The following is a 21,593-nucleotide window of genomic DNA, read 5'->3' on the forward strand; positions in this document are numbered from 1 at the left end:
TAATTGCCAAGGAGTGGAAACAACCTAACTGTCCATCTATAGACAAACGGATAAAGAAATTATAAGACATATATTCTAGAGTGCTTCTCTGGAATTAAAAAAGATGATATTGTGTTCTTTGGAACGAAATAGATGGTAACTATGCACAGTGAAGTAAGTAAGGAAGTGAAAGACAATTCCTGGATTGTTTCACTCATGTGGTGGTGGGTGCCATGTGGAACTATACCCCTGTAATCTTATACTCTTGTAAATCGTTATTAAATTTCTCTCTCTCTCTCTCTCTCTCTCTCTCTCTCTCTCACACACACACACACACACACACACATACACACACACACACACACACACACACACACACACACACACACACACACACCAGCAGCCCAGGAATGCTGAAATCATGGTTTCATGAGGCCCTGGTTTATTAAAAACAAACAAAGAATTTGCCAGGACATACTCAATTTTTCCAGAAGCCAAGGTCCCTCACACTGAAATAAATGCTACTTTTTCCTAATCATCCTCCTACATCTATAGCTAGCAATTCCTGTTCCTTTACAGATATCTCTCCTTCTACTAACCCTGTCATAGCTGATGTCAAATGGGTTCTGTTCCATTCCTGTCTGGCCTTATATAGGCCTATAGGTTCCATTGTCCATATACTCTGATGGGCTCTCTGAGCTCCAGGACAACTACTATAGATAGAATACCAGTGCTCCCCCCACCACCACCACACACACACACACACACACACACACACACACACACACACACACACACATACACACACACCTATGTTGAAACCTGGAACCCTCATCAATAGGATTAGTGCCCCGATAAAAAAGATCCCCCAAAACTCTACTATGCTGCTGTTGGAAACGTAAACTGGTGTAGCCCTTTTGGAAGATGGTATGGAGAGTCCTTAAACCAATAAAAATGGAATTATCTTATGACCCATCAATATTACTCAGCCATTTATCCACTGCACAAACACTAATTCGGAGGGACAGATGCACCCTTATGCTCACAGCTGCATTATTCACAATAGCCAAAGAGTGAAAGCAGCCTGGATATGTATTCCATGGAATAATACTCTGCAATAAAAAAAAATGATATTGTGTTCTTTGGGAGAAAATGGATGGAACTGAAGATGATTATGATTAGAGAAATAAATGAAGATATGAAAGACAACTACCAGATGGTTTCACTCATATGTGGAATTAATCTGGAGAAAAAAAAAGAAAAAAAGGGCCAGGTTGTGGCACACCTGGTTAAGTGCATGTATTACCATGCACAAGGACCCAGGTCCAAGCCGCCAGTCCCAACCTAAAGGGGGAAATCTTTACAAATAATGAAGCAGTGCTGCTAGTGTCTCTCTACTCTCTCTTCCTCTCTCTCTCTCTCTCCTCCCCTCTCAATCTCTCTGTTTTATCAAATAAAATTAATAAAGTAAAAAAAAATAGAAACTGGGACACAGCTAAGGCAGTACTGAGAGAGAAGTTCATAGTCATACAAGCACACATTAGGAAACAAGAAAAAGCACAAATAAACAGCCTGATTGCACATCTTAAAGACCTAGAAGAAGAACAACAAAGGAACCCTAAAGCAAGCAGAAGGACACAGATCACTAAAGTTAAGGCAGAAATCAATAACATTGAAAATAAGAAAAACATACAAAAGATCAATGAAAGTAAATGTTGGTTCTTCGAAAGAGTGAACAAAATCGACAAACCTTTAGCCAGACTCACAAAACAAAAAAGGGAGAAGACCCAAATAATCAGATACTAAATGAAAGAGGAGATATCGCAACAGACACCGCAGAAATTCAACATATCATGCGAGGCTTCTATGAACAACTATATGCCACCAAGCTAGAGAACCTGGAAGAAATGGACAATTTCCTAGATACCTACCAACTTCCTAAACTAAGTAAAGAAGAAGTAGATAACATGAACAGGCCCATCATAGCTAATGATATTGAAACAGTTATCAGAAATCTTCCCAAAAGTAAGTCTTGGACAAGATGGTTTTACAAATGAATTCTACAAAACCTTCAAAGAAGAACTAATACCTCTACTTTTAAAAGTCTTCCAGAAGACTGAAGACACTGGAACACTCCCTTCCAGCTTCTATGAAGCCAAAATCACTCTGATACCAAAAACAGACAGGGACACAACCAAAAAACAAAACTACAGACCAATATCTCTGATGAACATAGATGTGAAAATATTGAACAAAACTCTAGCCAACCGGATACAGCAGTATATTTAAAAAGTTGTTCATCATGACCAAGTGGAGTTTATCCCAGGCATGCAAGGTTGGTTTAATATACATAAATCAATCAGTGTGATCCACCACATCAACAAAAGCAAAACAAAAATGCACATGGTCATATCAATAGATGCAGAGAAAGCCTTTGACAAAATACAACATCCCTTTATGATCAAAACACTACAAAAAATAGGAATAGATGGAAAATTCCTCAAGAGATTGGAGTCTATATACAACAAACCTATAGCCAACAACACACTCAATGGTGAAAAACTGGAAGCATTTCCTCTCAGATCAGGTACTAGACAGGGATGCCCACTATCACCATTACTATTCAAAATAGTGTTGGAAGTTCTTGCCATGGCAATCAGGCAGGAGCAAGGAATTAAAGGCATACAGATTGGAAGAGAAGAAGTCAAACTCTCCCTATTTGCAGATGACATGATAATATACATAGAAAAACTTAAAGAATCCAGCAATTATCTTTTGGATATCATCAGGCAATACAGTAAGATGTCAGGCTACAGAACTAACATTCAAAAGTCAGTGGCATTCCTCTATGCAAACACTAAGTTAGAAGAAGTTGAAATTCAGAATCAATTCCTTTTACTATAGCAACAAAAACAATAAAATATCTAGGAATAAACCTAACCAAAGAAGTGAAAGACTTGTATACTGAAAATTATGAGTCACTACTCAAGGAAATTGAAAAAGACTCAAAGAAGTAGAAAGATATTCCATGTTCATGGGTTGGAAGAATTAACATCATTAAAATGAATATATTACCCAGAGCCATATACAAATTTAATGCTATCCCCATCAAGGTTCCCACCACATTTTTTAGGAGAATAGAACAAATGCTATAAACATTTATCTGGAACCAGAAAAGACCTAGAATTGCCAAAACAATCTTGAGAAGAAAGAACAAAACTGGAGGCATCACACTCCCAGATCTCAAATTGTATTATAAAGCCTTTGTCATCAAAACTGCTTGGTAATGGAACATGAATAGACACACTGACCAGTGGAATAGAATTGAGAGCCCAGAAGTAAGCCCCCACACCATGGACATCTAATCTTTGACAACGGTGCCCAGACTACTAAATGGGGAAAGCAGAGTCTCTTCAACAAATGGTGTTGGAAACAAATAAAAACTATACACATGTAGAAAAAAAATAAAAATGATAAAGTCAAAACAAAAAGAGAAAAGAAAGCGAGAAACTCCAGCTTGCTCCCTGGCTCCTTTCTCTATGTGAGGACAGAGAGAAGACAGCATCTGCAAACCAGGAAGTGAGCCCTCATCAGACATCATATCTGCTGGTGTCTTAATCTTGGAACTTCCACCTAGAACTGTGAGAAATAGATTTGTGGGGCGGAGGGTAGACAGCATAATGGTTATGCAAACAGACTCTCATGTTTGAGGCTCCAAAGTCCCACATTCAAGCCCCCGCACCACCATAAGCCAGAGCCAAACAATGTGCTGGTAACAAAAAAACAAAAAAACAAAAAAAAAAAAAAGAAAAAGAAATAGATTTCTGCTGTTCATAAACCAACTCAGTTGTGGGAGTTTGTTATAGCTATAGATACCTGAACAGACTAAAACAAGCTTCCTGTGAATCTCAGTGCAGGTTCCTGCCTCCACAGGTATCTGAATCCATATTTGTCCTAAATCCAGGTCATTACATCTCTCCTCTTACACTTGGATTCCCTCCTCCAGTTCCTTTTTCAGTTAGTGACACCACCATCCACTTATCTTTCAGACCTCATGGTCATCCCAGGCAGCTCCCACCTCCTTACTCCCCAAACCACAACCTTCCAAGCCAGATGACAGCTCCCTATCAATCCTGACAAGTATAATTGGCCTCCACAGAACATGAACTTCTTGACTGTAAAACACAGTGATCAATTCCTCTTGTCTCCTGTGCACAACACTAGCTAGTATAGAATTTTGGACCACCACCACTCACAGTGAAAGGTGCATTTTACACTGCAAATACATGCATGTGCACATATACATAGAAACAAGACATCTAACTAAGCAATACTTCATCTTACTTCCTGTGATGCTATCTAATGTTTTATTCAACGTAATTGAAAAAAAATGTTTCAACCCATTAAGCTAGTTCCTGGACATATTAATAGGTCATGAATGGCAGTTGGAAAAACACTGGCAACCCAGGAGTTTGGAAAACAGTGACTAGAGGGCAAGTGAAATAGCTCATTTGGATAGTAAGCTACTTTGTCATCTGTGCAATTTGAGTTTGAGTCTTTAAAGGAAGCTTTGCTGCTGTGGTCTCTTTCACTCTCTTTTTCTGACAAAACAAAGGAAAAGAAAGGAAAGGAAAGGAAAGGAAAGGAAAGGAAAGGAAAGGAAAGGAAAGGAAAGGAAAGGAAAGGAAAGGAAAGGAAAGGAAAGGAAAGACGGTAGGAAGGAAGGAAGGAAGGAAGGAAGGAAGGAAGGAAAAGGAAGGGAAGGGAAGGGGATGGGGAAGGGAGGGGAGAGGAAGGGAAGGGAGGGGAGAAGGGAGGGAAGGATGGTTATAGTACTGAACCTGCAGGCTCAGGATCCAGAGTTTGATCCCAAACACCACATGTGCCAGCATGATGCTCAAATATATTCTCCCTCTCCATATATATATATATATTACCAATAATAAGTAAGTAGGCAAGTATTTAAAACTTTAAAGAAAAGAGAAACACTGGACAACACCTGTGCTTGATAAGCATTTTTTTTTTTTTCATCATTGTCATTCTACAGAGCAGGTCTTTGAGAGGATTTTCTTGCACTGGCTCTCTGGTATGACTTTCCACAATGGCTTATGTCCTATAAGTTCCCTTCCTTCTCACTCCTATTTCTGTGACTTGCCCGTTGCTATTGGTCACTTACTGTCAGAATCCATGTTCTTGCTCAAGCCCTTGAGTCAAACCACACAGACTCAGTTTCTCATCTTATTTGCTGTCAAAGGTCTAATAGTGCTTTGACCCTCACCACAGACATTCTCAATGGTACTCGTGCTCCTGCTGAGCTGTGTGTTTACTGTGCAATGACCACAAGACTATTCTTACTGTGGATTAAACCAGTCCCATAGCTGCAGCCCTTCTTCATTGTCACCATTTCTTTGTTCCTTTTCTGTATCTTCCTCTTCTTGGTAATTGTGGGTCCTATGTAAAAGAAAAAAACAAGCTGAGTCAGGAAGGTAGGGTAAGCTGTGGTCTCAGGCAGTTGGTGAATATCTCCTGAAAGTGCTTTCTTTTTTTTATATTTATTTATTTCCTTTTTGTTACTCTTGTTGTTTTTTTTATTCTTGTGGTAGTTATTACTGTTGTCATTATTGCTGTCGTTGTTGTTGGATAGGACAGAGAGAAATGGAGAGAGGAGGGGAAGACAGAGAGGAGGAGAGAAAGATAGACACCTGCAGACCTGCTTCACCGCCTGTGAAGTGACTCCCCTGCAGGTGGGGAGCCAGGGGCTTGAACCAGGATTCTTACTCTGGTTCTTGCGCTTTGCGCCACGTGCGCTTAACCCACTGCGCCACTACCCGGCTCCCCCCGAAAGTGCTTTCTAAGCCTGAGAACACAGGTGCCAGTAAGAGTTAGGAGACTAAACATTGTTTCCTACAGATACATTTCTAGTATGAAGTACTACGTTTCTTCTTCCCTTTCTTAGCAGTTTTAAAGATCTGTCAGCATTCAGTTTACTTCAATTAATGTGGGAAACTTGATCAAAACAGCCCTCATCAAAACATTTTAACTTTATGATAGTTTTAGGTTTGGGGAGCTTATTCAAATTTCTTGGTGAAATGTCTCAGAAATGTGAGAGCTAGCATTTGAAAACTAGTATGATTTTTTTTTTAATTAGGGAAATAATGATGCACGAGCTACTTGTTATCACATGAAGACATTTTCTGATCTCCCTGTTATAGGTATTTGCACACTACTTGCACCACAACCAAAGTCCTCCTCCACCAATGTACACTAGGTCCTCAATGTCTTCATAGCCCCAGCTTGTCTCCCCAGACCCACTGAGGATTGGCTTTGCTGTAATAGACTACACATAGACACATAGTTCAAGTTTCACCCTATGTTTTCCTTTTCTTTCCTTGTTTCTGAAGTTCTGCCTATAAATGAGATCATCCTGTATTTGTCCATCCTCTGACTTAATCTCACTGAACATGGTTCCATCCAAGGTAATGGCAAATGAGATTTCATCACTTCTTACAATGTGAGTAGTATGGATATATATATATAATATACACATTATATATATATATATATATATATATATATACATACATATATATATCATAACTTTTTAAACTACTCATCTGTTGTTGGGCCTCTAGGTTGTTTCCAAGTTTGAACTTTCTACAGATGTGGGGTGGGTGGACAGACAGACATCCCTTACCCATTGTTAAACCAGCTTGGAAACCACCAACCCTTCTGAATGCCACTGCCACCAATTTCTGTGTTTCTAAGAAATAAAAAAGATTACAAAATATTTTTAGAAAATGAAACAAATTTTTTGTTGTTTGATTGATTTTGTCGTCGTGGTGGCTTCATAGCTATGGGTCAAGTTTTTGATAGAAAAAGAGAGATAAAGACAGAGACAGGAGAGAGGGAAAGACATTATGGTACTGAAACTTAGCCCAGGTGTTGGGGTCATACTTGATTCATAAGCATGACAAAGCAGGCACCCTCCCACCTTGTGATTCAAATTCTTTTTATGGTAGATGACCCAATTTTTTTTCAACTGCCAATTCACTCATTCATTCATTCATTCATTCTCTCTCTTTCCTTTCTCTCTCTTCCTTTCTTCCTCCTGTGGATGGACATTGGGGGCTTGAACCCAGAACCCTTTGCACTAAGCTGGGTGTGCTACCAACCAGCCTTCAACTGCCCATTCTTCTTCTCCCTTTTTTTTTTTTTAAGATTTTATTTATTTATTTATTAATGAGAAAGATAGGAGAGAGAGAGAGAGAGAGAGAGAGAGAAAACCAAACATCACTCTGGTACATGTGCTGCCAGGGATTGAACTCAGGACCTCATGCTTGAGAGTCTAGTAGAGTCTAGTGCCTGAGCCACTGCACCATCTCCTATAACACCAACTGCCCATTCTTAAATGTGGAGCTGCTCTCACAGAATGAAGAAGAGGTGACACCCCCTTCTCATCCCATGGGCAGCCCTCAGCTCCCAGCTCCTCATCCAGGGAGTCTAGACAGTGAGCAAAAGGGAGAAAAGAAAATGGCATGGTGGGGTGGGGGTGAGGGAGTACTGAAACATAAATCCAAGTTCTAGATCTATCACTTATAAAATGTGTGAGTGTGAGATTATTTCCCCTCTCTGAATCTTGATGTTTCTCTTCTAAAAAGTCAGTTGATGATAATAATAGCAACAGCAGTAAGAACAGTGAACAGCTATCATGAAGGTAGGTTTGAATATAAAGTGAAATTGCATACATCACTGTCAGGTGAAAACTACTGTGACAAGGTACTATCTTGATTTAACAACAAAAACAGTGTACTTTTCCAAGAAGACGTCGTTTGCTAAGCTAGGACAATTCAGGTTGCTATGGAGGTGAACAATGAAAATCTTAGGAAATTTGAGGGCCTCTGGACCCAAAGCTCAATAAGCTGTGCTTAGCTCCCACACATGGGTGTTTATACATTCTCTCTTCTAGTTGGGGGCCTTCCTGAAGAAGAAGAAAGAGGGGAAACCAAGAGGGACACTAGTGGGTGTGGACTAATAAGGTAGGGGGGAGGGAAAAGGCATAATAAGTAAGAAATATATGCCAAAGCTCACTGACTTTCAGAAAGTGAGATGGTCCATTTAACAGGCAAATAATAAGATTGTTTTGTTTTGAAAGTGGAACAGAAAAGAACCTTTACTTAAGTTACTCAAGTAGGTAGTTTCACTTTACTTAAGTTTTCAAGTAGGTAGATGCTGGTTAGCCCAGTCATTTTGTGAGAAGAAAGTTCCCCCCCACCCCAGGAGCTGGTGAGATAGCTCACCTGGGAGGGCAGCTGTGTTACCAGGCTGTGTTATCAAGACTGAGCCTCTGTCATACCACATGACAGCACTGAGGGAGGCTGTGATACTGTGGTCTCTGTCTCTTTTGCTCTCCATCTGTGTCACTCTACCTGAAGACATCAGCTTGAAGCAGTAAAGCCCCAGTGATAACAAAAACAAATAAATAAATGTTTTCCCCCACTATTTCTATTTTTATAGCTGAGTCGTTGGTTGAATGGGTTTGGGCAATCTGCCAAAAATTCCATGGTGTTTTGTAAGCACATATGTCAGATTTTAAGGCCAAGGATCATTTTTTTTTTTAAGTGAAGGCAACAATAACCTTGTAAGTCAGTATTTTCCCCAGTAAACTGATCTTAAAAAAAAAAAAAAGAAGGTAGAAGAAAGTACAGTTTATTGCAAGTTTCCTGATAAACAAAGCAAAGACAAAAAAATGAATACTCCTATAGTTCTCATTGCTTCTACAACAGATGCCTTATATGCAAATTGTCACATATTATGTTTATGTGCAATGCAAGTCATATAGTGATTTAGTAAAATCAACATTATTTCATTAGAATGATTATGAAATAAATTACATATGTACATTTATATCACACATCATTAAATCATGCTAATAATTAGATCCAATTTTTTTCTTCTTGATCTCAAGCCTTTTTTTTTTTTTGCCAAAGAACTGCTTACTTCTAGTTTATGGTGGTGCCAGGAATTAAATCTGGGACTTGGTAATGCCAGGTAAGATTATGCTATCTGTCCCATCTCAAAATGTCTTCCAAGGGTCTCTATACTACATATACAATGTCTACCCAGATTCTTTTTGTTGACAAGGGGGGAATGCCCTCTATATGACACCACTGAAAGAAACCCTTGGTGAAACGTTTGGGCAAATTCCTAGTCACTGTTCCACTAAGGCATGTATGTCTAGGGGGCTAAAGGAACGCAGCTCAAATCGATGGGTCACCATCCTCCCCCAACCTTCAACCAGAACTGGAGAAAGGACTGTATGGATAGAAGAGTGGGTGTGGGAGGACCCCAGAGACAGTAGAATTCACCGCACTTACTTTGAGTGATATATCCACAAGATAGAGCCTTCTGGGCTAAAAGCAAATGAGAAATAAAAAGAGCTCATGTTACTTTGGATTCTGAGAAAAGCTATTTTTCAGCCATTATCATGAAGCTCTGGGCTGAGCTGAGAGTCTGGGCTTTGGCTTTTTCCATGTCACCACCACAGTCTCTACAGGTTTTTGTGGAGCAGTCCAATAGATCTACCTAATCAGATAACCCTCGGCTACGTGACTTCAAGTTAAACAGGAAGACCTAGAAGATTTTCTGGAGGAGGAAGTGACGTTTTAACTGTGTTCTGAAGGGTAAGCAGGTGTCCAGATGAAGAGTGTTTCTGACACAGAGAGGAAGGAAGCATTTATGTGGGCAATTCAATGAAGAAAAAGTAGCCAGAGGCTTCAGGTAGCTCTCCACGTGTTTTGAGCAGAAGTGGAAGAGGGTCTTTTCGGCATCTGAGGAAGTTCATTGGAGGATAAGGGCCAGGGTCTAGGAAGATGTGGGTGAGTAGGTAGGAGGTGATTCAGATTAGTCAGGGGTCCAAGCACAGCTCAAGGCAGAATGTGACAGACAGAAACTAGTTCAGTGACGAGACATTTTCCAGAAAAAGTGTCCAGGCTTGTCACACTGAAGTATTCCATTGTTCTGTGCAGGGAACCTATGCTAGTGCTAAACCTTGCTAGCTCACTTATCTTTCCTGTGTTTAAGAGGCTTATAGCCTGGGGATAGGAGACACTTCACCCAGAAGAGCACATAACTGAGCCCCAGTACCACATGGGAGCACCATGTAGGAGCATTATTGGCAGCACCAGGAATCGCAGAGCCGGTGCTGAAGTCTCCTCTCTTTGTATTTTGTATTTTAGAGGAAAGGTCCTCTACCCACTCTTCGTAGAAAAAAATATAAATGAGGGGGAAGGATGGTGGCACACCTGGTTGAACGCATGTTACAGTGTGCAAGGACCCAGGTTCAAGCCCCCAGTCCCCACCTACAGGGGGAAAGTTTTGTAAGTGGTGAAGCAGAACTTCAGTTATCTCTCTGTCTCTCTCCCTATCACCCCTTCCCTCTCAATTTCTGGCTGTCTCTATCCAATAAATAAAGATAATATATTTTTTTAAATAAAGGAAAATACAAATGAAAAAGTTGGCCCACAATTCCACTCAGTGGTATCACTTGGGCATAATACTCAGGATTCATTTCATTGTGAATCACTAAAACAAGCTAGGCAGGGGCAAGGGTGGAGGTGGTAGTGGTGGGGGGACAGGCATGAGTCTTCATACTTTGCAATCACCAAGGTATGGAGACAACCTAGATATCCATTAATGGATGACTAGATAAAGCAATTATGGGATGTATACAATTTGTGAAATACTACTCTCCAATTTAAAGAGAGGACATTGTATCCTTCTAGACAAAATGGATGAAAATGGAGGTGATTATGTTAAATGAAGTAAGGAGATGAAAGACAACTATCAAGTGGTTTCATAGTGTAATGTAGAGAACTAAAATACACAGTTTTCAAAAAGAAGAATAAGCAATTAGAATAGTTAAACTGTCTCTCAGATTTTGTGAGAACTATAGAGGTTATGAGGAGTGGAGTGGCACAGAACTTCGCTAGAGGGCTAAGTGTGGAAATATACCCCTTATACATTTTTTAAAAGGGGTAGAGAGGATAGACTGGTGGGAAGCGTTCTGAACACAGGCTAGCTCCTACCCTGGCCCAGCCCCTGTCTAGACTTAGTTCCCTCATCTCTGAAAAACAAGTAATAATTACCAGGACATGTGTCAAACTCTGCCAAGACCTCTCACTCCACCCTTCTCATCTCTGTAGGAAGATTATCTACCTTCTCATCACTGTAGTCTCCCCTCTGAGCCAGATCTCACAGACCAAGTCCTAAAGTTGCTTGTTTCTGATTCTGACACTATTCATAACAGCTGATACTGGGGAAGGCAGTTTTCTACGTGTGATAAATTAACATTTATATAGCTATTTTCCAAATGGAACCAGACAATCACTATAGTCTCCTCTGAACTAGGTCAAAGACCTTTGGACTGGGGTGGGGGGGGGAAGCATTTGTTCTAAGAAACTGACAAGCAAACAATTGTTTGGGAAATCATTCAGATCACAAGGCCTGATAATTATGGACTTTTTGCCAGAGAATAAGATCAGTAGCCAATTATGTGTTTCTGAGAATAGTTTGTTAAGACTAATTAACTCTTTTAAAACCATAGACCTCATCTTTCCTTCTGATAAAAAAAACCATGTCTTTGTCTTTTCTGGGGGTATATTTTAAATTTTTATCTGTATGCCCTGAACTGCAATTCTCTGATCCCTTTGTTAAGACTAATTAACTCTTTTAAAACCATAGACCTCATCTTTCCTTCTGATAAAAAAAAACCATGTCTTTGTCTTTTCTGGGGGTATATTTTAAATTTATATCTGTATGCCCTGAATTGCAATTCTCTGATCCTAAATATATGGGTTTTGTCATTTAATGATCTCACGAGTTTTTAGGTCAACATACACCACTGGCATAGATTAACTCACTAAATTCTCACAACAATTAGCAAAGTAGGTTCTATTCTTCCTAACTCTACAGAATAAAAATTGAAGCACAGATGTGAAGTCATTTGCTCAAAGTCATACTGCTAATAAGCAGTAGAACCAGTAGAACCTGAGGAATCTGGCTCTAGGTCTCAACACTCAGACCACCAATTTATAGATTCAGATACACCAAGATGCCACTTCTCTTTAATATCCTCCTCTCTTAGCCGCCTATCCCAAGTGCCTTCAAAGTCTCTCAGTCATCACAGCAATATTCACCTTGCCAATACAGGACACTTAACATATCCATCTTTCAAGACACAGCTCAAATGTAACTTTTTCTTTTTACGAATTTTTTTTTTTTTTTTTTTACCAGAGCACCACTCAGCTCTGGTTTATGGTGGTACTAGAGATCAAACCTGGGTGGGACCTGTGAACCTGAGATATAAAAGTCATTTACATAACCATAATGCTATCTCTCCAACCCTCTGCTCTTCTGACCTGAACATAGTGCCTGGCACATCATAGTTGCTTGACTATCATAAATAAAAGCCAAAATAATAATAATAATAATAGTAAATCCCTCTCTATGTCAAAGACAATGTCACTGTCCTTTATCCTTACTGATATCCTTCTTCTTTGTATCATTGGTTATTTATGGGCATGTCTTACTGCTCCATCCAGCTCATAACCCCTTGAGGGAAGGAGTTCTAATAAGCTCACAGCCATCAGCACAGGCAAATACTCAAGGAGTATTTGAAGATCTGAGTTCTTATTAGAACTTGGGCATAAACTCACTATTAACTCCCATCACTTATTTGGTCTCCTTTCTTCAATTATAAAATGGGAATCTTGTGACATGGGAGGTGGTGCAGTGGATAAAGACTCTCAAACATGAGGTCTCAAGTTCAATCCCTGGCATCACGTGTGCCAGGAGTAATGTTCTCTCTCTCTCTCCTCATTAGTAAATAAATGAACAAATATTTTTTAAAAGAAGAAAAGATGAATCCTCAAGTCCTGGAGGGGTTGTGCATTAAGGAAGAGAATGAACTGCTGCAGTCAGACATTGCTGGACTTAAATCTTCCAGAAAACTATAACCTTGGATGTTAACATTGTGAAGCCTCAGTGTTCCTCATCTAGAAACTTGGACTAACACATGCAAACATTCACTAACCAGTAGCTGCTATCATTATACTTGTCATAATCATCATTACTATTTTCTTGTGGCTTTTTTTTTTTTTTGCCTCCAGGGTTATCACTGGGGCTTGGTGCCTGTACTATGAATCCACTGCTCCTGAGTGGAGGCTATTTTTACCCTTTTTGTTGCTCTTGTTATTTATTATTATTATTATTGTTGTTGTTGTTGTTGAATAGGACAGAGAGAAATCAAGAGACAAGCGGAAAACAGAGAGGGGGAGAGAAAGATAGACATCTGCAGACCTGCTTCACCACTTGGGGTGCGACCCCCTCCCTGTAGGTGGGGAGCCAGGGGGCTCAAACCGGTATCTTTATGCCGGTCCTTGTGCTTAACCCACAGTGCTACTGCCCAGCCCCCTCATGGCTTTTAAAGTCTCTTCTACCCCAAAATTTTTACTATGATTTACTTTTCATCCACTCTCAAAATCAAACATCACCTCAGATGACACTCTTTTAGGATGTTCTACTGACAACAGTTCTGTTTACTCATCAGTTAATATGTTCAGTTTTATTCTTTGAAAAACTTTTCTAGGTTAGTGATGCCCCTCTGTATAAATGCAGTGTCCTGTGGCCCAGGAGATGGTGTAGTGGATAAAGTGTTGGACTTTAGTATGAGGCCTAGAGTTGGATTCACAGTATCACAAATGGTTTCTAGATTCCTTTAACTTAGTCATATTCTAGTGTGTTATATTTTTCTTTAAAAATGCCCAAAAGGAAAAGGGTTAGGTGGTGAGATACCTGTTTAAGCACACAGTTGCCATGCACTAGGACCTGGGTTCAATCCCCCTGTCTTCATCTACAGAGAGGAGACTTCATGAGTGGTGAAACTGTGCTGCAGATATTTTTCTCCTTCTCTCTCCCTGCTCATATCTCAATTTCTCTCTATCTCTATCCAATAAATAAATATTTTTCAATGAATTGAGGAATTAAAAAAAAAAGGACCAGAGGGGTGACTTAGCAGTATAAGTGCATGTTTTGCATAGGTGAGGTCCATGATTCAATCATATATGTAAGACATAAGACAAAAAAAACCAAAATAAATAGAACATCATAAGCTATGGAAAAAATGTCTTGGTCTCTTTATCTTTCCCTCTTACTCTATAAATAAAGAAAAAAAAACAGAATGAGTTGTTCAGAATGAATAAAAATATCATTCACTCCAGAAGTAGTTAGATCTATATAGCAATAATTAATTATTATTAATTATTTAGAAATAATTATTGATCTGTTTTGGAGAGTTCTCCTTCTATTAAGGCACCTTAACATACAATTCTTTTTTTTAGCAACCAAGACAGTTCTCCTGGTTCCTTAAATCTTCGAATATTTGGAAATAGAGACATTAAAATGCTAACTTAGCTGTCATCTGGAGCTTGGGGATGATTAAAAGATTTCACCATGAAAATATTAATGATGGAAATAGTTCTCCATGTCAGTTGTACAGTGAACTTTTTAAACAAAGGAAGGGCTAAGCAGTGCCAGTGCCTCTAAAGACATTATACATGTCTGTAGCTACTTGTAGGGACTTCTTTCTGTCAGAAGCGTCTCTAGCTAATATCTCAGAGGCATAATAGCTTCCAAAAGCAGCTAATATATTTGAGGTTATGCTCTAATTTAAAAATTCAGAACTATTCAGTCCATTTTGTTTTCAGAGTTTGGAAGAAAAAAAAAAAGCAATATTCGAAAGTTTGATCCAGGCACAAATGAATCACCAGGACTCAGAGTATTTTGCAGCAGAAGTCAACCACTTGGATTGCTCCTTTCAACTCTTCAACATACTAAGCCAAATAAATCATAAAAAGAAAAAAAAAAAAGACAAGTGTTGGATAATTTCACTAATATATGTGACATAAAGAATCAAAGCATAAAAAAAATGAACAAAGCCAAAATAAATGGAATAGTATTTTAAAGTTGCAAAAAGCAGAGCTCATTTCTCATGGAATTTCTCAGATATTTCTCAAGGTGATTTTTCACATCTCATCATATGATGAATTTTAAATGCCATTGAACCACAAAGGGACAATAACCAAGATATTAGGACCATTGCAGGAAGTAAGGTAATTAATTAACAATAAAGTACCAAAAAATTGAATGATTTTTTTGTATCACTATAAGTTAATAGGAGTGTACATAAACACCATTCCCACCACCAAAAGACTGTGTCCCATTCCATCCTGCCCCCCGCCCCATGAAGCCAAACATCCACCCTTGACTGAATGATTTTTAAAGACAACTCAGGGTTCATAGATTAGGAAGAGTAGAATCCCTTCTTTATGGTTTTAATTAATTCTGATTTTAATTCATTGTGGTGGCTTGCATGATACTCGTGGTGAATGAGAGACTGAGCAGTACTTTGATTAACATAATTTCATCACATTTCATAGTTACCTGTTGATATATTCCCAAAACACAACAATTACAGTTGAGACAACCAGCATTGATAGAATCACTCTTCCTTTGACATTCATTATTTTCTCCTAAGGGGGGGAGGACAGGAGGAACAGAAGAAAAAGGGAAAAATGGGTTAGATAAATCAAGAATTATAGACAGTTTTTAAAAATGCTTCTTACCTACATCCTCTTTAAAATTTTGATTTTATAAATATTTAGAGCTAAGAAGTATGTCTTCCCTTACATTGTAAACCACAATATTAACAGTTCAATGAATCAACATTCTTCAAAGGATGTTGTAGCCACTTTGGGGCTCTTGAGGGTAACTACCTAGACAGATCATGGGGTCCACCATGGACATGGGAGAGTGAGGTCTACCAGTGGTTCCCGTGGACTCAGCATGCCCTCCATCTTGGCATGTAACTGCAGGAAACCATCTGTCTCTTGCTGTGCTACCTACCCTGTGTTGATATATGAACTATGTACCCCATTCTGAGGGGAAGAGCACCTTGAGATAGAGACTCCTGTATTTCCCACCCCACCTGGCCTTTCCCTACTATACACATAAGCAAATAATTGGTGCACGGTGGCTACATATGTATTTCTTGATCACTGCATGAAATTGAGGTTGAAAGGAGGACCAGGTACACTGTAGAGAACAGCAGGTGAAGAGTCCTTTGATTCAGGTAGGCAGGGAAGGCTTAGCTGGCAGATGACTAAAGTTCCCAAGAGATGCGGACAGAAAGGGATGATAGGTTTTCAGGCACAGCATAGCAAGAGACAAAACTCACAAAAACAAAAATAAATAAATAAGAGGGACTGGTGAAACAGCGCATGGGAAAACAAATAAGTAAAAAATAAGAGGGACCGGTGAAACAGATTATGGGAAAGGCATCTGCTTTGCCAAGCATGCAACCTGGGTTCCGGCCCCTGATACACCGTGTTGGAGTGCTACGACACTGAGGAAAGCTTCTCTCTAGCTATCAAAAAAAAAAAAAAAGGTGTCTCTCTCTACCTAAAAAAGTCATTCTAGAGTGGTGAAGCCTGATGAATACAAAGAAAAGAAAAACAAAAAACAAACAAAAAAAAAACAACAAGAAACACACAATGAAACTCTCTCCCTTCAGAGCAGCTGTGACCACAGGTAGGTAGCAGTGGGAGGCAGGGAGAGTTGACAAAGACTTGAAAGGGTAAAATGTCAGATAGGAACCACAAACATATCTGAAGTTGGACTACTTGCAGAAAGACGGATGTGTAGAGTGCGCAGAATGCACAAGAGGGTTAGGGCCAAGAGCATGGGAAAGGAAGTCAGCAGACAACTCTACTGGGCAAAAGGAAGGGTGGGCTATACTAAACCGATGGCAGAGGCGGAGGGGGGATTCATTCAAGGTCAGGGTGTGACTCAGTAGGTTGAGCACATGCCTTGCATGTGTGAGGCCCTAAATTTGATCCCTAACACCATGATAGAGAGCAACAGAGACAAGTGGAGCTCCATGGAGGATGGTGGAGTAGGGGTTTGGTCACTGTCAGTCTCTGTCTCTGTCTCTCTCTTGGATAGTGCACTTGCTTTACCATGAGCATGACCCAGGTTGGAGCCTGGCCTCCATTGCAATGAAAAAAGCTTCAGTGCTCTGGTGTCTTTAAAAAGTTTTCCTGAAGTAGTAAAGCTCCAAGTGATGGAAAAAATGATGACGATAAAGAGAAGAAGAAGAAAGAGAAGAAAAAGAAGAGTAGGAAGAGGAAGAGGAAGAATTGGGTGAGGATGGTGACTAAGGCTCTAGGTTTGACCTCCAGTGGTACATTTTAATGAGGATTAATTTGCAGTCTGGGAGGTGGAGTAGTGGATAAAGCACTGGTCTTTCAGACAGAAAGCACTGAGTTTGATCCCTGGGGAGATCTATCTCTGTGAGGAGATAGCATGAGTAATGGTTATGCAAAAAGGCTCATCTGATGCTCTGATGCCTCAAGTTCAATCCCCAGCACCACTATAAGCCAGAGATGACCAGAGCTCTGGTTACAAGTAAATAAAAGTTTCAAAAGAGAGAAAAAAGGTATTCAAAATGTCCTTGCGAGAGCAGAGAAAGAAGATATGGCGTAAGTATATAAATGGAATGTTACTCAAGTTATAAGGAGAGATGAAACTTGCCATTTGTAACAACATGGATGTAAGGAGAAAGACAAATGCTGGATGATTTCACTAATATGTGGTATATAAAGAAACACGGCAAGGGGGCGGGGCAGACAAAGTTGAACCAAAACAAACTCTTGAATTCACTTGTTAGAAATGAGGGTATCAGCCCTCGGGCGGTGGCGCAGCAGGTTAAGCGCAAGGACTGGCGTAAGGATCCCGGTTCCAGCCTCTGGATCCCCACCTGCAGGGGAGTTGCTTCACAGGTGGTGAAGCAAGTCTGCAGATGTCTATCTTTCTCTCTGTCTTCCCCTCTTCTCTCCATTTCTTTCTGTCCTATCCAACAATGATGGTGTGGTGACAGACATTTGAAGAGGTGTGAAGCTGTACTCAGAAAATATGAAGTGTAAACCAGTGTGACTTCAGTGGACAATAGCGAAGAGATTAAAGAAAAATATGACACGTACTTTGGAGATAAAGGACCAAAAGAACTCAACTGGTAATTCAGACACAGGGGAGGTGAGAGAGGGAAGAAGCCAGGCTGTTGCTTTAGTTGGGTGGGTGGTTGCAGCATGACATGAGATGGGCTGAGAAAGCTGTAGGAGGGACAGGTTTGGAGAGGAGCAATCAGGAATTCCCCATAGGACATGGCAATTTTGGGGACATCTGATGGAAATGGTAGGCAGGTGAGTGAACAGTCAAGCCTGAAGTGCACTGGAGAGATACAGCCTGGATATGCAGTGAGAGCAGCTGTCCCTGCATGGTTACTGAACATGAGATCACCTGGGGAGAGAAGGCAGAGAGAAAGAAGGGAAGAGTCTTGAACTGTAGCCTGAAGATGCTAACTTTTAGAAGGTAGGGCAAAGCAGAAAAACCCAAGCATGTGGCTAGCTGGAAGCTAAGGGAAGTGGGTGGCCAACTGTGCCACTCATGTAAGACAAAAAGAGAAAGATAAATACTGGATGGTCTCACTCATAGGTTGGCCAGGCGGTGGCTCACCTGGTTAAGCACTCACATTACAATAAACAAGGACCCAGGTTCAAGCCCCTGGTCCCCACCTGCAGGGGGAAAGTTTTGCAAATGGGAAAGCAGTGCTGCAGGAGTCTCTCTTTCTCTCTCTCTCTCTCTCTCTCTCTCTCCCTTCTCTTCTCAGTTTCTCTCTGTCTCTATCTAATAATAAATAAATAATTTTAAAAAGAAAGAAACAAGGACAGAAAGAGAAAACACAAAGAAAAACTTGGATTGAGTAGGATGTATTATACCAAAGCAAAAGGCTTTGGGGGAGGAAGCTGGGCTGTGGGGTAGGTTTTGGGATCCTTGTGTGTATGCTGGATAAGGGCTCTGGCTCCTCTACTGGATAAGGTGAACTTTCTGAGGCCAGAAATGCTATCTTACTCAACTCCCAAGTCCCTACTGCTCCACAGAGAGAGTTGAGGCTATCAGTAAGTGTTTGGTGAATTACTGAAATGAATGTAATGAACACTTAAAGTGTCCCTCCAGGGGAGGGACTGCTTTCCAGTTCTTTCTTTTTTTTTTTTAATAATTTTTAAATTTTATTTATTTATTTATTTTCCCTTTTGTTGCCATTGTTTTTTTATTGCTGTTTTAATTATTGTTGTGGTTAGACAGGACAGAGAGAAATGGAGAGAAGAGGGAGTCGGGCGGTAGCGCAGCGGGTTAAGTGCATTTGGCGCAAAGCGCAAAGACCAGTGAAAGGATCCTGGTTAGAGCCCCCGGCTCCCCACCTGGCAGGGAGTCACTTCATAAGCAGTGAAGCAGGTCTGCAGGTGTCTATCTTTCACTTCCCCTCTCTCTCTTCCCCTCCTCTTTTCATTTCTCTCTGTTTTATCCAACAACGATGACAGCAATAATAACTACAACAATAAAACAACCAGGGCAATAAAAGGAAATAAATATTTTTAAAAAATGGAGAGATGAGGGGAAGACAGAGAGGGGGAGAGAAAGATAGACACCTGCAGACCTGCTTCACCGCCTGTGAAGCGACTCCCCTGCAGGTGGGGAGCCAGGGGCTTGCACTTTGCGCCATGTGCACTTAACCCACTGCACTACCACCCGACTCCCCTTTTTATTTATTTTTTAAGTATTTTTTTCCTTCAGAGGGTTGAACCAGACAGAGAGGGAAAGAGACAGAGAGCCACCTACAGCCTTGCTTCACCACTTAGGAAGCTTTCCCTCTCCAGGTACCAGGGACTTGAACCTGGCCCTTGCACCCTGTAATGGGAGCACTTAACCAAGTGCACCACTGCTTGGTTCCTTGCTTTCCAGCTCTTTTCAGAGAGGATTCTTAGATGATGTACCGATGATGACCTAGTGATATAGATGATCTTATCTGTTGTGCCACACTTGTTTGTTTATTTTTGTCAGTGCTGGGACTTCACCACTCTAGGTGAGCTGTTTCAGAAAGATAGAGATAGACAGGCTGAGAGGAAGAAAGCAGAAGCAACCAAAGCTTCCTTGGTGCAGTAGGGTTGAATCTGGGTTGCATGCATGACAAAGCAGTTGCATTATCCAGGTGGCCTATCTTGCCAGTTCTGGCATATTGGTTTATATTGTATTATTTATTTCCTTCAGTGTTGTGGGAGGGGGGCACTCAAACTTGGGGCATGGCACATGGCAAAGTAGTGCACCAACCAAGTAAACTATTTTGCCAGCCCCACTTTTTATTATTCAATCCAGTTAAAGAAGAGAGGGGGAGGGGAGGGGGAGGGGGAAGGGAGAGAGATAGAGAGATTACTAACCATGACACTCTATTCCCTTCTGCTTAGAAAATGAGCAGTTCAGTGGTCCGGAAGATGGTGCAGTGGATAAAGCATTGGACTCTCAAGCATGAGGTCCTGAGTTCAATCTCCCGGCAGCACATGTCTCCTCTATCTTTCTCATGAATAAATAAAATCTTAAAAAAAAAAAGAAAGAAAATGAACTGTTCAGAAGTAGAAAAGCTAGGAGAGACCTCAGTATCATAGATGAACTTCTAGCTTTCCGATGTTCCTATGACCAGTAGTATTTCAAGAATCCTCCAAAAGATAGATCTGATGTGAACCTCAGACTTGACCTTTCTCCCTGGGAATAACTGGTAAACTGACACAAATGGGCAAGGGCCCATAATAAAGCCACAGAGCAGATAGCTGCATGTCACTCAGTCCCACTGCTGGAAAAAGTTACTTGAAATCTGTATCAACAACACTAGCACTGAATACACTGAGTACCAGGTCTGGAGGAAAACTGATCAAGACTGTGGCCCCTTGTCTATGGTGATGCTGCCACTCCCAGCGAAGTGTGGATGCTGATAAAATGCATGGGCTTTGGAACAAGGCAGTCATTAAGGACCCAACTCTGATACAAGTGAATCTGGTTTAGCCCTGAATGTGCGGTCAGTGTCTTAGGCTCTCACCCACAACTACAAAAAAAAAAACAAAACCAAAAAAACCCGAGAGTCAAGTCTTTTTGAAATCCAATTGGCATCAAGAACCTTAAGTGACATGAGGCTATTTATAGTCTTTATCTTACCTAGTGAGACTGTTTAAACACTTCTTTGCATAAATATTGATGTATTATGTCTGTGGTGCTCCTGCACTGGAGGGTGTTGTATAATATGTGGCATATAATTCATGCCCCCAAACCTCCAAATCCCAACATGTCTCACCCTAGGGTCTCAGAAAAGGGATTGAAGAGCTGTAACAGATCACATTAAATTGGTTTCATTGTTTTTAGAAAGAGGATACAATGGTGGCAACTCTAAGAAATCATACAGCCCTTAGCATTTGTGCCTGGCACCATCGAAGTTGCCAAAACATACAGGTTCTTATTCTGGATGTCCTGCAGAATGGGGGCTGTTGGGAAGATCCAAGGAGAGCCCAATGTTTGGTATTTAGTAAGTGCTCAGAACACATTTGAGGAAAAGGAAAAAAAGCGGGGGAAGGGAACTGGGAATAAGAACACGTTATAGGGACAGGGGTAGATAGCAT

The 21,593-nt window shown here is 40.5% G+C and overlaps 1 protein-coding gene across 8 annotated transcripts in view; it reads right to left on the reverse strand.

Moving 5' to 3' along the window:
- The window catches only part of GGTA1 (glycoprotein alpha-galactosyltransferase 1 (inactive)), a 56,684-nt gene that overhangs the window by 15,150 nt on the left and 19,941 nt on the right, over positions 1 to 21,593 (reverse strand). The window contains exons 1-5 of one of the 8 annotated variants that reach the window (XM_007539931.3): positions 20,367 to 20,531; positions 15,478 to 15,566; positions 9,354 to 9,389; positions 6,674 to 6,739; positions 5,335 to 5,430 (exon numbers count right to left, since the gene is read on the reverse strand). In XM_007539931.3, the coding sequence (XP_007539993.2) occupies positions 5,335 to 5,430; positions 6,674 to 6,739; positions 9,354 to 9,389; positions 15,478 to 15,566; positions 20,367 to 20,369 (290 nt within the window). In that variant the 5' untranslated portion in view covers positions 20,370 to 20,531. Of the gene's footprint in view, positions 1 to 5,334; positions 5,431 to 6,673; positions 6,740 to 9,353; positions 9,390 to 11,193; positions 11,293 to 15,477; positions 15,567 to 20,366; positions 20,536 to 21,593 lie in introns of those variants that run through there. The other 7 variants (XM_016185014.2, XM_060200078.1, XM_060200080.1 and 4 more) reach the window with 7 other exon arrangements.

The sequence above is a fragment of the Erinaceus europaeus genome, chromosome 10 (assembly GCF_950295315.1).
Source record: "Erinaceus europaeus chromosome 10, mEriEur2.1, whole genome shotgun sequence".
NCBI classification, from domain to species: Eukaryota; Metazoa; Chordata; class Mammalia; order Eulipotyphla; family Erinaceidae; genus Erinaceus; species Erinaceus europaeus.